General features: G+C 49.4%; 2 protein-coding genes and 1 non-coding gene across 4 annotated transcripts in view; 2 read left to right on the forward strand and 1 right to left on the reverse strand.

Moving 5' to 3' along the window:
• Positions 1-273: 273 nt before the first annotated feature.
• On the forward strand, positions 274-346 carry TRNAK-CUU. The gene has a single exon. It is a non-coding gene; the product is annotated as a tRNA-Lys (tRNA).
• Positions 347-1,638: 1,292 nt separating this feature from the next.
• LOC116645557 (hemoglobin subunit zeta) lies at positions 1,639-2,726 on the reverse strand. Its single transcript, XM_032425869.1, has 3 exons — positions 2,632-2,726; positions 1,931-2,135; positions 1,639-1,790 (listed from the first exon to the last, which is right to left on the reverse strand). Exons 1-3 carry the CDS (start codon positions 2,724-2,726, stop codon positions 1,662-1,664), a joined length of 429 nt encoding a protein of 142 aa, XP_032281760.1. The 3' UTR covers positions 1,639-1,661.
• Positions 2,727-11,555: 8,829 nt separating this feature from the next.
• Positions 11,556-15,649, forward strand: part of NPRL3 (NPR3 like, GATOR1 complex subunit) — a 37,279-nt gene continuing 33,185 nt past the window's right edge. For both annotated transcript variants that reach the window (XM_032425781.1, XM_032425782.1), the window contains exon 1: positions 11,556-11,768. In XM_032425781.1, coding sequence (XP_032281672.1) covers positions 11,651-11,768 — 118 coding nt within the window. In that variant the 5' untranslated portion in view covers positions 11,556-11,650. The remainder of the gene's footprint in view (positions 11,769-15,649) is intronic.

Below are 15,649 nucleotides of genomic sequence, written 5' to 3' on the forward strand. Positions count from 1 at the left end.
GTCACAGCCAAGTGATTATATTTTTACATTCTTGCACAGGTTCATTTAAGTTGGCTTTCAGTTTTGATGTTTTCACTTTTTGCTCTTTTTGATTCTATTTTTGGTGATATTAAAGATTTACATGATTGAAAGATCCAAACCATGGATAGAGCTAGACTGGAGGGGGGGGCTCCCTCCACCCCTCCTCTTCATCCCCACCCATATTATTATTTGTAAACATTTCCAGTTTATCCTTGTGAGATCTTCTTGCAAAAATAAGCAAACACAAGGGGTGCCTGGATGGCTCAGTTGGTAGAGCATGTGACTCTTGATCTCAGGGTCCTGGGTTCAAGTCCCATGTAGGGCATAGTTCTTACTTAAAAAAAATATAAAGAAACACACACAAACTTATGAACACTCACAAGTGCACATACTCAGGGCTATGAACAGTCATACACGTGTGCCAAAATGCACATACACAGTACACATTCACACGTGTGTGCGCACACACACATATGTATCTCCTGTCGCTTTTTTCTTTTTTTCAGTAAACTCTACGCCCAATGTGGGGCTTGAGCTCACTACCCAGAGATCAAGAGTCACATGCTCTACTGAGTGAGATAAACAGGTGCCCTTCTCCTCTCCTTTCTTACAGAAAAGCTACCATGATATATATACACCATTCTACTTTTTTCTGTTTTCTTTTCCTTTTTATTTGATAAATCCTGGATATCACTTCACAGCCACTATTAGAAACTGTCCTCATTCCTTTTTCAGGTCACAGTTCTCTGCTGCGTGGGTTTTCATGGTTTATTCATTCAATGCCTGAAGATGGACTGCGGTTTCTGGTGGTCAGAAAACTAAGCTGCCCCAGTGTCTATTATAGCTGTGTCCGCCCCCCTCCCCCCGCACTGCAGAGGGGACCACCAGCAGAGTGTGGTCAAAGTCTTGGATTTTTGTCCATCAGGTAGTTGAGAAGTGGATCTGAGTGAGTTTCATTTTTAGTGGTGTTAATTTGCATTTTTCTAATTTTGGGCAAAATTGAACTCTTTTCCTTTTTTATTTCTGTGAACTGTGATCTGACTATATATCATATCTGTATCCCCCACTAGGTTGTCAGCTCCAAGGGGCAGGGGGCTTTGCTTATTTTAGCTGTTGTATTAGAGTCTAGGAAAATGCTTGGGCGGTTTATGTACCAATAAGTGCTTTGTAGGGGAAGAATGGAAGAATGAATGAGGGACTAGATACATTCCTTACGCCTTTCTTGCTACGATCAAGCATAAACCAGGGAATAGTACAAACTCCAGAGGAAGAAGAGAGTACCACGGTGGGCCCCAGGGACGGTCAGAAGGGCCAGGTGAGCTCCAGCGCTGACCCCAGAAGTAATGGCTGAGGGGCGCCCTTTCTGCCACCCCATCGGATCCCGTGTGCCCCCGCCCCACACACCCTGTCTCTTGAGCTGCGCTCTGCGCTCTGAGAGACCCTGGGGTCAGCGCAAAGGATTCCCGCAGTCCTCCTGGTGACCCGGTGCAGCCCCGCCATCCCCCCCCCCCCACGCCTCTGCCGCCCCGCGCGATGGCCCCAGTGACTACAGAGGCGAGGTGGACGTGCATTCGTTTATTGGCCTGTCAGTGGGATGCTGGAGGATTCGGGAAAGCCCGCCCTCCGTAGGGCGGCTGCGCTCAGCGGTACTTCTCAGTCAGGACGCAGGACACGATGGACAGGAACTTGTCCCAGGCGGTGTGGGCGTCGGCCGTGAAGTCGGCGGGGAAGTGCGAGGCCACGGTGACCAGCAGACAGTGGGACAGGAGCTGAGGGGCGGGAGCGCGGCTCAGTGAGCGGCCCGGGTGCGGGAGCGCGTGCTCTGGGGGTGGGGCGGAGCACCTTCGGCCGAGACCCGGCCCCTTCCCGCGCTCCTCGTCCCCGCCAGGACCCCAGCCCCCGCGCCCACCTTGAAGTTGACGGGGTCCACGCGCAGAATGTAGGCGTGCAGCTCGCTCAGCTTGGCCAGGGCGCCCGCGACGTTGTCGATGCTCTTGACCGCATCGCCCAGGGCGGCCACCACCTTGGCACCGTGCACGCGCAGGTGCGCGGAGCCGGGGCGCAGGTCGAAGTGCGGGAAGTAGGTCTTGGTCTGCGGGTAGCTGGCGAAGAGCCTGTGAGCGGGCGACAGCCACACCTGGTGAGGCCAGTGCGGCGCTCCTTGGGCGCAAAACTTACCCGGCGTTGAAAAGCCCAGCAGTTGAAATACGATAAATCATACTTTAACGCAATATTTTAAAACATAAAAATTAATGCAAACAATTCACGTTGAACAAAATGTTGTAATTTTACGCAAAGACAGGATCCATATTGCTGATTTTCCCTATTACCCCAGGCTCCACTATGGCACAGCCGAATCCCACCCTCACTGTCCCATCATTCAGCAATTGGTTAATTCATTCATTTACTCATTCCACAGATGTTTGTGGACACCTAGGTGCTGGGCCCCGTGGAAAAGACAGTCTTACAGTCATGTACCCTCCCCACTCACCTCCTCTTCCTGCTCACTGACTATCATCCACCCATCCTCACTGGTCCCTCCTCGCTGGCCCCTGTCCTCCCTGGCCCCACACTGTCACCTGGCTCCATCCCAGCCCATCTGGCACTCACCTCTCCAGGGTCTCAGTGCCAATGGCATCCGCCTGAGTGGAGATCTTGTCCCACATGGACAGGATGATGGTCCTCTCTGCCTTGGTCAGAGACATGGTGGTAGCTGAGCTGGGCGTGCTTAGGACAGGCCTCTGTGGTGCTCGACCCCCAGGATCCCTTTATATACACGGAGCCAGGGTGGGGGCTGGGCTGTGGCCATTGGTCTGGAGAGGGGAGAGGGCTGTGGGGGTGGGGTCTCTTATCAGACCCAGTGAGGGTGGGTGGTCAGGGGCTGGTGGCACTGGTGGGGTGAGGGGCCACCCACTCCTACCCAGGGCCTTAGAGGGGGTGTTGGCCACAGCCTGACCACAGTCCTGAAGTGATAGGGGCCCAGCCAGCCCAGGAGGCCATGCTTGTGTTTGTAGCCCAGCTCTGACTCTCCTCCTTCATTTCAGAATCACAGAATGGGGGAAGCCAGGATTAGCTCAACACACACCGTGCTCAGGCTGGAACATGACGTGTTCTGCCTGCAGTGCTCCTTGGTGGGATCCTGTGGCTAGCACAGCCTGGCCACATGTCCGTCTCCTCTCCCTCTGGTTCTATGGTCCCTGGGTTTCCTTGAGAAAGCAATGGTTTTGCTCACCTATTGCTGAGCAGAGATGTACTGACGGTCCTCTGAAAAGCTGGGTGAAGTGTCAGATTACTAAAAGGATTCTTCTCATATCATGTGCTATTAGGGGTTGCAGGATTGCTCACCACATTATCGTTGTAACATAATGAGGCAAATACTCCTTTACATTTTATTTTAACATAAAACAAAATTGACTTTCTTTAGTGTACTGCTCGGTGAATTTTGACACATGTATAAATTCATTCACCACCCCCACAATCAGGACATACAGCAGCTCTATCACCCCCCCAAAAAAACTCCCACATGCTGCCCCTTTGCAGTCTCACCCTCCATGTGGAATTGGAATCTTGACACACTGTTGGCGAGAATGTAAAATTGTGCCGTGGAAAACAGGCAGTTCCCGAGAAAGCCTGGACACAGGGTTCCCATATGACACAGCCATTCCACTCCTAGGTGTAGACCCAAGAGAAATGAAAACATAAAGTCACTCAAAAACTTGTGTTCATAGCAACATCATTCACAGTAGCCACAAAATGCAAACAAGCCCAATGCCCATCAGCTGATGAATGGGTGAATAGAACGTGGTCTAATCCATACAATGAAATAGTATTCAGTCATAAAAATGAAATACTGATGTGTGAATGAACTTGAAAATACACATGTTGCGTGGTTCCATTCATCTGAAATGTCCAGAGCAGGGTTATCTACAGAGAAAGAAAGTAGATCAGGCTGTTTAGGCCCGGGGATTGGAGGGTGTGGCTGCTTGGGTATGGAGTTTCTCTTGGGGTGATGAAAATGTTCTAAAATTGATTGTGGTGATGGTTGCACAACCCTCCGAATGTACTAAAACACCCTGAACTGCACACTTTAGATGAATGAAATGCATGTTATGTGAATTGTATCTAATTACAGCTGTTTCTAAAAAATCAATGAAAGCACCCCCTATACCCCATTCCGGTCTTCCCCAGGAAGTAACAGTAGTGAAGTCTTTCTCACCTCACTTTGACTTCCTGCTGAAGTCACCTGTTGCACCAAACCTGATTCCTGGTAGACCTGTGGGTAGGCACACCAGCATGAAACTTGTACACATTGGGAATGTCTCAGACATTACCAACAAACACATAGCCCTGCGTGGGGCTGCATAGCATTGATTTTATTTTTTTCCAAAATTTCCAAAAAGAAAAATGCTGTCTTATTTTATGTTGCATTTCTCTGATTATTACTGAGGTGGAGAATTGCATCACTTGATTATTTGCCAGTGTCTGAGAATCACCTTATTGCTTTCCCTATGGGTTGTTTGTCCTTCTTTGGTGGTTTGGGTGTGTTCTTCTTTTTGAGGGATAGTCACCCTTTATTACTGATTCTGTGAGCCTTTTTCCTAGTCTCATATGTTTTGGTTTTATGTATAATCAGAAGGTTTCTGAGTTCTCCTACAGTTACCAGGAACATCCCTAGAAAGGAAATAAGGGTGCAGCAGCAGGAGGTGAGCCTGAGGGAGCTGGGATGATGGGGAAGGGGAAACCTCTGTCTGGGGGAAGAGCCAGCTGAGGTCATGGGGGTCTCTCTACAGGGGCACTGAGAATCTGCGAGTACCCACATATGAGGTCCAGGACTCTGGTGCAGGCCTCCTTCCTCCAATTTCCCTGACCATGCTGCTGCCCCATTGGGCAGTCTCATGACCCCAGGACTTGGAGGAGGAGGTCTGATGTCCAGTGGCTGTCCCTGGGCTGGGAGAAGGCCCAGACTTGGAGGAACCCAGAATTTTCCAATCATCCCCACAGGGCCTGCTTCCTGCTAGCAGCCTTCATAAGAGCATTTGTTGTTTATTTTTCTGGCTATATGGTTAGTATCTTACCACTAATGAGATTGGAATCCATGAAAGGTAAAGGGAACCACCAGGACCCAGGCCACAGAGACCCCAGATGCATCCCCTCCCCGGCTGCCCTAGCAGGGCTTAGGTGCAGGGCTATCCAGGGCTGGACTGGAGAGAGCAGAGGTCTGAATCCCACACCACCCTCATTGGTCTGCCTCATTGGGCTATTACAGAAGTCAGAGCACATTGTCACTCCCTGGCCAGTCCAGTCTGGTGTTGGCAGCTGGAGGGACCGGAGGGTAGGCTGGCCCTGCATTGGGCCTCCCCATCTGTGACAGGATTGGGAGCAGGTGGTCTCTAAGTGTGGTCCTAGCTCAAAGCCCTCACAGTTTCCCAGACAATGATGTGCCCAGGGCCAACCTTTGCTTATGTCCTCAAACTTCCCTGTTAACACCCCATGCCTCTACATCCTCATTTTACACTTTAATAACTCTGCTTAGTAACCTACTTTTTTGAAAGGAACTGGATTCTTGGAAACCAAAATTCCTGACCCTTCCACACAACCTGGGTGCTCCCTGGACAGGGCTAGGAGGCCACTTGGCTAGTCAGGCCTTATCAGTCCTGCCACTTGTTCTGGGCCCCATAGAGCTGTCACTGTCTGTCAGAGGGCCAGGCGGGGCTCACATTCCCTATCTTGCACCCACCTTGACCTCTCCACCTTCTCAGCCACAGTGCTCCTGCCCAGAAAGAATCACCCACTCACAATAGTACTACAAGAATCTTGAGTTCACGCTGCCATGTCCTGAGGTCCTATGGTAACAAATTTTCCCTCCTAGTAGTGAAGTGGGGGCTGTTTTTAACCCCCACCTGAGTGGTTGCTAATGTGGAACTGGGGTTTACAAGGTTAATTAGCCTGGCCAGGGCCACCCAGGAGCTGCTCTCAGGGGAAGGTCTCTGGACCCCATCACGGCCTTCTGCGGAGTCACCAGGATCCCTCTGAGCTCAGTGCCAACTACACAAGCTCTGTGTGAGCCCAGGGCTTGGTGTTCAGCCAAGTCCAGCAGGTCTCAATGTCCCGGAGTGCTGCCCAAGCTCAGGCTCCTTGTGTCACAGGTGGGAGAACCCAGGCCCAGAGACTGAAGAGACTTGCCTGAGTCCCAAAGAGCCAGCAATCTGGCCCACACCAAACCTAGGTCCCCTCTACCCACTGGGGCTGGTTCCCTCCTTCACTGAACCTTTGAACAATTCATAACCCTCCTGAGCCTCAATTTCCTTATCTTAAAGCATGTAATGATAATAAAAGAAAACTTCTCCCACAGAGAGCTGTGAGGGCCAAACACCCAACATGGAGAGTGTTTGGTGCTGTACCCAGAATTCAGACAGCACATGACAAATGTCAGCTAAAACCACACCTCACCTCACCTCACACGCAAGACCAGTCCCGGGTGGACTGTTGCCCGACTTGAAAGACCAAACAGTAAAGTTCTTAGAAAGCTAACATGGAAGGCTCTCTTCACCTCACAACACTTATTTCACTTTTTAGAAAATCGAGGTAAAATTAGCAGAATGCAAAATTAATCATTCCAAAGTGAACAATTCAGTGGCATTTTGTATATTCACCGTGGTGTGCAGCCATCCTCACTGTCTAGTTCCAGAGTATTTTCATCATCCCAAAAGGAAACTCAGTACCCTTTACGCAATCGCTCCCCATTCCCCCCACCCCAGCCCCTGGCACCCACTCATCTGCTTTCTATCTGAAGGGACTTGCCTGTCTGGACTCTTCATGTAAATGGAATCATACACATGTGGTCTTGGGTGTCTGACTTCTTTCACTTAGTATAATGTTCTCAAGGTTCATCCGTGCTGGGGCAGGTGTTGGTGCTTTATTTTTTAAAAAAGATTTTTATTTATTTATTTGAAAGAGAGATAGCACACAGGGAGAGTCAGAGGGAGAAGCAGACTCCCCGCCGAGCAGAGAGCCCGAGGCAGGACCTGATCCCAGAACTCTGAGATCATGACCTGGGCCGAAGGCAGACGCCCAACCAACTGAGCCACCCAGGTGCCCCCAGTGCTTTATTTTTATGGCTAAATAATATCCCATTGAATGGAAATACCATAATTTGTTTATTCATTCATCCATTGGCTTTTGTAAATAGAGGGTGCAATATTTTTATTTATTTATTTATTTTTTAAAGATTTTATTTATTTATTTGACAGAGAGAGAGGTAGCGAGAGCCGGAACACAAGCAGGGGGAGTGGGAGAGGGAGAAGCAGGCCTCCCGCCGAGCAGGGAGCCCGACGTGGGACTCGATTCCAGGACCCTGGGATCATGACCTGAGCCGAAGGCAGACGCTTAACGACTGAGCCACCCAGGCGCCCGAGGGTGCAATATTTTTAAATAGGACCAAAAAATAACTAAATTTGACTACATTAAAATGATAAACTGTTCAACCATAAAGAGGATTAAGAGAGTGGAGTCAGGGGCTCCTGGGTGGCTCAGTCGGTTAAGTGTCTGCCTTTGGCTCGGGTCATGATCCCGGGGTCCTGGGATCGAGCCCCGCGTTGGGCTCCCTGCTCAGAGAGGGTCTGTTTCTCTCTCCCCCTCTGCCCCCTCCCCTCCCCCGCCCCCTGCCCCGCCTCCTGCTTGCTCTCTCACTTGCTCTCTCTCTCAAATAAATAAATAAAATCTTTATTTTATTTGGTGGCCTGTATATATTTCACAACGAAAAAAAGTAAAAAAAAAAAAAAAAAATAATGGGATGTTTGCCCATCACAACGGTTTGTGGGGCTTGGAAGTTTCAGGAACAAAGAGGCCTCCAGTGGCTCCCTCTCTTTGTTGAGGCCAAGGATCGGGTGGAGTTTCTGTCAGGAGGGAGAGGAGGCCCTGAGGCCTGATGGGCGGTGAGGACCATCCCCCCTAGGAGGCAGCTGCCTGGGAGTGCCATCCCGGGGTCCACGGTCATTACCTTCTGTGAGGAGACAGGGCAGCCCTGCAGTGTCCACACACCACAGCTGGAGGCACATCCCTTCTCTGTGCTTCACCCCAGGCCTCCAGACTCCCTGCCTCTGCCTGACCTTCCCTCTGACCCTCCGTCTCTTCTTTCTCACTCACTCATTCTGTTTTCTTTGCCAGTCTGTCTGCTTATCTCTGTCTCTCTCCCTGCCTCCCCCATCTCTCTCCTTTCTAGAAGCGGAAGCTTTGGGCACAGCCACACACCCTTACTGTAGGCCCACGTGCCTTCTGAACCAAGCGACAGCAAGAGACGACCAAGGAGGGCTGGGCTCATCTCAGTCTGGAATGGACCCACAGAGGCACCACCACACTCCAGGCAGACACCCTAGAGCCCTCTGGGGTCGGCAGCGGCACGGCCCAGGACAATTGGCAAACAATCAGAAAGCCAGGGGAGGGTGGGTACACCCCTAGGAGAGGGGAACCTTGCCTCATAAGGAGAGGGGGCAGCTGTGAAATGTAAATAAGGGAGAGACCAGGATGGAGAAAGACCCAGGCAGTGTTGGAAAGAGCTTCTGGGAAGGTGGACTTCACCTCCAGGACACACAGAGGTACCTGCAGCCAGGGAGAGACCCCGACCTTGTGTGCTGAGCTGAGCATCCATCAGACGCTGCCCCTGCCCTCAACTCCTGAAGATCTCACCATCTCACATCTCGGGCATGGAAGAAATGAGCACCACAACACGAGTAAAACGCCAGCACAGTGTCCCGCACACAGAAGGTGGTCAATACTGGCTGACGTTTAGGCACATGTTTTCCATTTCACAGGGCTTGTCTAAACCAAATTTTCTTTACGAATAGTTCAGGAAAATATCTGTGATCAAAACTCCCTGTAGAGGAAACATTTGCTTCTGATTCTAAAAAGTCCAGCAGGATTTTGTGCAGATACCTCTTTGGCTGACTCTAAAATTCACATGGAAAGGCCAAGGAACTAGAATAACCGAAACCATTTTAGAAATGAAGAATAAAGTGGGAGGAATGATGTTACACACTCCTTTCGCAGCTGTATTGAGATATAATTCACATAGCATGCACTTCACTCATTCACTCGTTTAAAGTGTGCAGTTCGGAGGCGCCTGGGTGGCTCAACTGGATGGGCAACTGACTCTTGATTTTGGCTCAGGTCATGATCTCTGGGTTGAGAGACTGAGTCCCGAGATGGGCTCTACACTCAGTATGGAGTCTGCTTGTCCCTCTCCCTCCCGCTCTCCTTCCCCTCTGCCCCTTCCCCTGCTCACCCATGTGTGCATGCTCTCTCTCTAAAATAAATAAAATACATAAAATCTTTTTTATTTTTATTTTTATTTTTTTTTAAAGATTTTATTTATTTATTTGACGGAGAGAGAGACAGCGAGAGCAGGAACACAAGGAGGGAGAGTGGGAGAGGGAGAAGCAGGCTTCCCGTGGAACAGGGAGCCCGATGCGGGGCTCGATCCCAGGACGCTGGGATCACGACCTGAGCCGAAGGCAGACGCTTAACGACTGAGCCACCCAGGCGCCCCCATAAAATCTTTTTTAAAATAAAGTGTGCAGTTCAGGGTGTTTTAGTACATTCAGAGGGTTGTGCAACCATCACCACAATCAATTTTAGAACATTTTCATCACCCCAAGAGAAACTCCATACCCAAGCAGCCATACCCTCCAACCCCCAGGCCTAAACAGCCTGATCTACTTTCTTTCTCTCAGATAACCCTGCTTTGGACATTTCAGATGAATGGAACCACACAACATGTACATTTTCAAGGTTCATTCACACACCAGTACTTCATTTTTATGACTGAATGGTCATTTCATTGTATGGATTAGACCACCTTTTATTCACCCATTCATCAGCGGATGGGCATTGGGCTTGTTTGTACTTTGTGGCTACTGTGAATGATGTTGCTATGAACACACAAGTTTTTGAGTGACTTTATGTTTTCATTTCTCTTGGGTCTACACCTAGGAGTGTAATGGTTGTGTCATATGGGAACCCTGTGTCCAACCTTTCTCAGGAACTGCCTGTTTTCCACGGCGGCTGCACCATTTTACATTCTTGCCAACAGTGTGTCAAGATTTCAATTCCACATGCTTGCCAACACTTGTTATTTTGCCTTTCTGATTACAGCCGTCCTAGTGGGTGTGAAGTGGTATCTGTTTTTGGCTTTGATTTGCATTTCCCTAATGAGTAATGATGTGGAGCATCCTTTCATGAGCTTACTGGACATTTGTCTGTATCCTTTGCCCACTTTTCTCTTCCTTCCTTCCTTCCTTCCTTCCTTCCTTCCTTCCTCCCTCCCTTCCTTTCTAGCATATCTAGCTATATATATATATATATATATATATTGGATCTCTACACCCAAGGTGTGGCTCAAAATCACGACCCAGAGATGAAGACTCACACACTACGGACTGAGCCAGCCAGGCGCCCTCTAAGACCATTTTTCAATTGGTTGTCTTTATTGATGAGCTGTAAGTTTGTTTTTGTTAATATATTCTGGATACAATTCCCTTATATGATTTGCAAATATTTTCTCTCATTCTGTGGGTGCTCTTTTTACTTTCTTTGGTGGTGCCCTTTGAAGCACAGAAGGTTTTAATTTGGTAAGTCCACTTAATTTTTTTCTTTAGTTGCTTGAGCATTTGGTGTCTTATCTGAGAACCCTTACCTAGCCCAAGAACCGGAGGGTTTACTCTTACGTTTTCTTGTAAGAGTTTTATACTGTTAGCTCTTACATTTAGGTCTATGATCCATTCATTGAAGAGTTTTTTTTGTTTTTTTGTTTTTCCTTTTTTCCTTTAGTTCTTTACATGTCTTAAGTCTAAACTTCCTGCTCAAAGAAAGTGTTACTTTCCCATTCACGCTGGTGGGTGGGTCCCTTTGCCCCACGCGGGAAGTACACGGCCCGCGCATGCGCCCAACATCCCGAGAGCCCCCCCCCCCGCGCGTGCGCACAGGTCGCCTGCGCCTGCGCCGACGGCCCTTGTCCGCGCGCAGGCGCCTTCTGTGCTGTTGCTTGGCCGTGTCGCGGAGGTGTTGCGAACTTGCCAGGACGTGGGTGGTGGTTCGTGGGTTTGGAAGCTCCGGGGGTCCCGTCCGCCTGGCTCCCGGCGCCCCACGTTTCCACGGCCTTGGGCGCGTCCTGGTCAGGCCCCTTCAGCCCCGCCCTGGGCGCGTCGTCCCCCGAGCCTCCCGCCCTCCGGCCCATCCTCCTCAGGTTCTCCTCCTCCCGCCCCCGGCGCATCCTCCTCGGGGCCCCCGGCCCGCCTCCGCCTCCTCCGCCCCCCTCCCCGTCCTGCCCGGTCCCGGCCGGTCCTCCTCAGGGCCCTCGGCCCGCCTCCGCCCCCTCCGGCCCCCTCCGTGTCCCTCCCCGTCCCCGTCCCCACCCGGTCCCGGCCCGCCTCCGCCCCGGGCCCCTCCCCGTCCCCACCCGGTCCCGGCCGGTCCTCCTCAGGCCCCCGGGCCGCCTCCGGCCCCCTCCGTGTCCCTCGCCGTCCCCGTCCCCACCCGGTCCCGGCTCCCTCCGCCCCCTCCGGCCTCTCCCCGTCCCCACCCGGTCCGGGCCCGTCCTCCTCGGGGCCCCCCGCCCGCCTCCGCCCACGGCAGGATGGGCGACAACACCAGCCCCATCAGCGTGATTCTGGTGAGCTCGGGCAGCAGGGGCAATAAGCTGTTGTTCAGGTACCCCTTCCAGAGAAGCCAGGAGCACCCGGCGTCCCAGACAAGTAAGTGAGCGCGGGCGGAGACCCCCCTGTCCTCCCCGCCTCGCACGTTCAAATGGAAGCCCTTGACTTTCTTCTTTTCCCGAGGATGTAGCCGATGCCTGCTCCATGCAGAGTATTTGGAAAGTACGGAAAATTAAAACCAGAGAAAAATCCCTCGTAATTCAACATGCCCAAGCCACTGTTGCCAACATTCAGCCATGTCTCCAGCCCTTTAAGAATATATATAAGCATCGTGTGAATGTATTCAGCTTGAAAAAAATGTGAAAGTACAGATTCAGGTCAAGTGTTCTTCGGACCCCCCCCCCCCCCCCCCCCAGTTCTGCTCCTTCGCCATCGCGGGGGTAACCACCTGCCCTTTTGGCACTCGTCCCCCCGTGCAGCTACGTATAGAATGTATTGTTCTGCAGGCGCTCTCTTTTCCTTGGAGCACTTCCAGTGTATAAAAAGATCCCCCGGGCGCCTGGGTGGCTCAGTTGGTTAAGCGACTGCCTTCGGCTCAGGACATGATCCTGGAGTCCCGGGATCGAGTCCCACATCGGGCTCCCTGCTCAGCAGGGAGTCTGCTTCTCCCTCTGACCCTCCTCCCTCTCATGCTCTCTGTCTCTCATTCTCTCTCTCGCAAATAAATAAAATCTTAAAAAAAAATAAAATAAAAAAAATAAAAAGATCCCCCTCACTCACATACCCTTTCCCTGGGGACAGACGTTTAGGTTACTCGCACTTTTTCACAATTATGAAGGTGCAGTTCCTCACTTATGTTTTGTTTTAAAATTACTTTTAGATTTGTTAGCATGGGACACAGTTTTAAAGGTACAAAGGGGTGTAGATGAAAGGAACATCCTTTCCCACCATTGAACCCCAGCCACTCCTTTTTCCTTGTACGGGCAGGTGCTGTTACATTTTCCTGTGCATTTTCCCAGAACCTTCTGTGTAAATACAAGCATGTGTACACATTTTCTTTTCTTTTTGTTTTGTTTTGTTTTATTTATTTATTCATGAGAGTCAGAGAGAGAGATAGAGAGAGGCAGCGGCAGAGGGAGAAGCAGGCTCCCCGCCTAGCAGGGAGCCCGACGCGGGACTCGATCCCAGGACCCTGGGATTGTGACCTGAGCCAAAGGCAGACGCTTAACCATCTGAGCCACCCAGGCGTCCCACACATTTTCTTTTCTTTTTAAAATTATGTGCTTTTTAAAAAGTTTTATTTTTAGTGATCGCTACACCCCGTGTGGGGCTTGAACCCAGGACCCCGAGGTCAGGCGTCCCATGCTCTTCTGACTGAGCCAGCCAGGCGCACCCACGTGCTTTATTTTCTAAGCAGAAGTGAACACATGATACACACGGTTCTGCTCTGTTGTTTCCATATTCACTTTACATCTTGGATATAGATTTGGAATCACGATCAGAATCATGGGATGAACATACTGTGATTTATTTATTTAGTCTCTCTGTTGATGGGCATTTAAGTTGCTTCCAAACTTTGGCTAATACAAACAATGTGAATGTCTTTGCCGTATACAGTATCATTTTTCAGAATATGGGATCAATTCCCCGAAGTGGGATGGTTGGATCTAGGGGATAATGAACATAACATATTTATTTTTAGTAAATCAGATTTTTCTATCTTTGTTAATGAGAGGGGTGAAAAGTTATGTCTGAAAGTGGTTTTCTGGGTTTTTGTTTTGTGTTTTGAGAGAGGGGGAGAGAGATGGCCTGTGAGCGAGTGGGCATGCAGTGGGGGTGGGGGGAGGGGGGCAGAGGGAGAGAGAACCCCAAGCAGGCTCTGTGTTCAGCGTGGAGCCCAATGCAGGGCTCGATCTCACAACCCTGAGAGCATGACCTGAGCCGAACTCAAGAGTTGGATGCTTAACCAATTGAGCCACCCAGGTGTCCTGAAAGTAATTTTGATGCACATGTGTGTTATGACTGAGAGTGAGCATATTTTCCTCTTTTCAGAGCTATTTGGATTTCCTTTTTAGTGTACAGCTTACTCATAACCTTCGCCTAATTTCATTGTGGGTTGAGTTTTTCCCTATAGATTTGAAGGGGCTCTTTATATATCTAGGGTAAAAATAGGCCTTTGTGACAAAGCCGTATGTTCTTAGCCAGTTTGCCTCTGCGTAGTTCTTGCTACATAGAGTTTTAGTTTTTATGGAGTCAAGTTTTTATTCTGTTCTTTTGTGGTGTCTGAGTTTTGTTCAACGTAGGAAGGCCTTCTGCACTCCAAGATTATGAACAAAAAGAAATAAGAGACTCTCGAGTTTTCCTTTCTCCTATTTATTATCTTGGTTTTTTGTTTTTTTTTTTTGTTTTTTTTTAAGACTTTATTTATTTGACAGAGAGAGATAGCAAGAGCAGGAACACAAGCAGGGGGAGTGGGAGAGGGAGAAGCAGGCTTCCCGCTGAGTGGGGAGCCCGATGTGGGGCTCAATCCCAGGGCCCTGGGATCATGACCCGAGCGGAAGGCCGATGCTTAACGACTGAGCCACCCAGGCGCCCCTATTATCTTGTTTTTTAAATGTGTTTATCTTGTGTAAGGTGGAGGCTCCTGCTAGGAGTTGGTGTCTTCTTCACACTTGCAAGAGTTGTTTGTGCATGTCCAGGAGCGCTGTGAGCAGGTGCTGTGCTGAGTGAGGAGGGGTGTGGGGACGTGGGGCCCCACCGCTGCAGAGTGGTTGGTTCAGGAGCCACCATAATTTTCTCTTCCTTCCCTGATTGATTCTTCTCCTTTATCACACACTAAATTCCATGTTTATTTGAGTTTATTTTGACCTTTCTTATTTCTCCCAGTGATGTGGGTTCCGCACCGGTGAATTACTGTAACTTTACACTGTGTTATACTTTCAGATAGGATTAGTCACTTACCATTACTTCTCTTTTTCAGCATTATCCAGGCTGTTTGTGCTTACTGTTCCCTTGGAACATTATTAGTACTGAATGTATTGGGCCCTACTCCCAAACTGTTGATGTCGTTGTGAGAGTCATGTTAAATGGATGGGTTAACTGGGAACAAGTGGCATCTTTGTGTTCATCCCCCCTACTCAAGGGCATAGCATGTCTTCTTTTTGTTCGTGTCTCCCTTGCTAGCATTTCTGATTTTCCTCATGGACCTCTTGCTTGTGATGAACTTCTTAAGTTCATCCCAGGGTCTTTATTACTCTGGTAAGGTATGTGAAGGATATTGGCATATGGACATTTAAAAATTCTTTCTTTTGCCTATGCTTTTTCTGACCTAGTTGTCATCATATACTGAGAGGGTCTGTGTGTGTGCATATGTGTAAACCTTTTTTTTAAAAAAAAACTACAGTAGCAAAAACATTTGCTGTTATCATAACTTCTTAGAAAATATAACTTTTTAAAAAACATTTATTTGATGGGGTGCCTGGGTGGCTCAGTTGGTTAAGTGTCTGCCTTCGGCTCAGGTCATGATCCGTGGGATCTGGGATCAAGGCCCGGGGCTGTGGGGCTCCCTGCTCAGTGGAGTCTGCTTCTCCCTCTCCCTCTGCTCCTCCCCCTGCTTGTGTGCTTTCTCTAGCTCACTCTTTCTCTCAAATAAGTAAATAAAATCTTTAAAAAAATTATTTGGTAGAGGGCGTGAGCATGGGAAGGGAGGGAGGGGCAGAGGGAGAGAATCTTCAAGTGGACTCCCCACTGAGCATGGAGCAATCTCAGGACAGTGAGATCATGACCTGAGCTGAAACCAAGAGTCGGTCACTTCACTGACTAAGCCATCCAGTCACCCTGGAAACCATAACTTTTTTGAGAAAATTTTTGTTATGGTAAAAAATATGTAACATAAAATTGGCCATTTTAACCATTTTTAAGTTTACAATTCAGTAACATCAGTTACATTCACCATAATTAATTCGCTGTTATGCAACTAT

The sequence above is a fragment of the Phoca vitulina genome, unplaced genomic scaffold (assembly GCF_004348235.1).
Source record: "Phoca vitulina isolate PV1807 unplaced genomic scaffold, GSC_HSeal_1.0 scaffold33, whole genome shotgun sequence".
NCBI lineage: Eukaryota > Metazoa > Chordata > Mammalia > Carnivora > Phocidae > Phoca > Phoca vitulina.

What these genes read in the sequence shown, in the direction of transcription:
- LOC116645557 (XM_032425869.1), bottom strand. Translation starts at nt 2,726, where the DNA reads ATGTCTCTGACCAAGGCAGAGAGGACCATCATCCTGTCCATGTGGGAC. An exon ending in GGCACTGAGACCCTGGAGAG is followed by an intron (nt 2,136 to 2,631) that starts GTGAGTGCCAGA and finishes GCCCGCTCACAG; the next exon opens with GCTCTTCGCCAGCTACCCGC. An exon ending in TGGACCCCGTCAACTTCAAG is followed by an intron (nt 1,791 to 1,930) that starts GTGGGCGCGGGG and finishes CCCGCCCCTCAG; the next exon opens with CTCCTGTCCCACTGTCTGCT.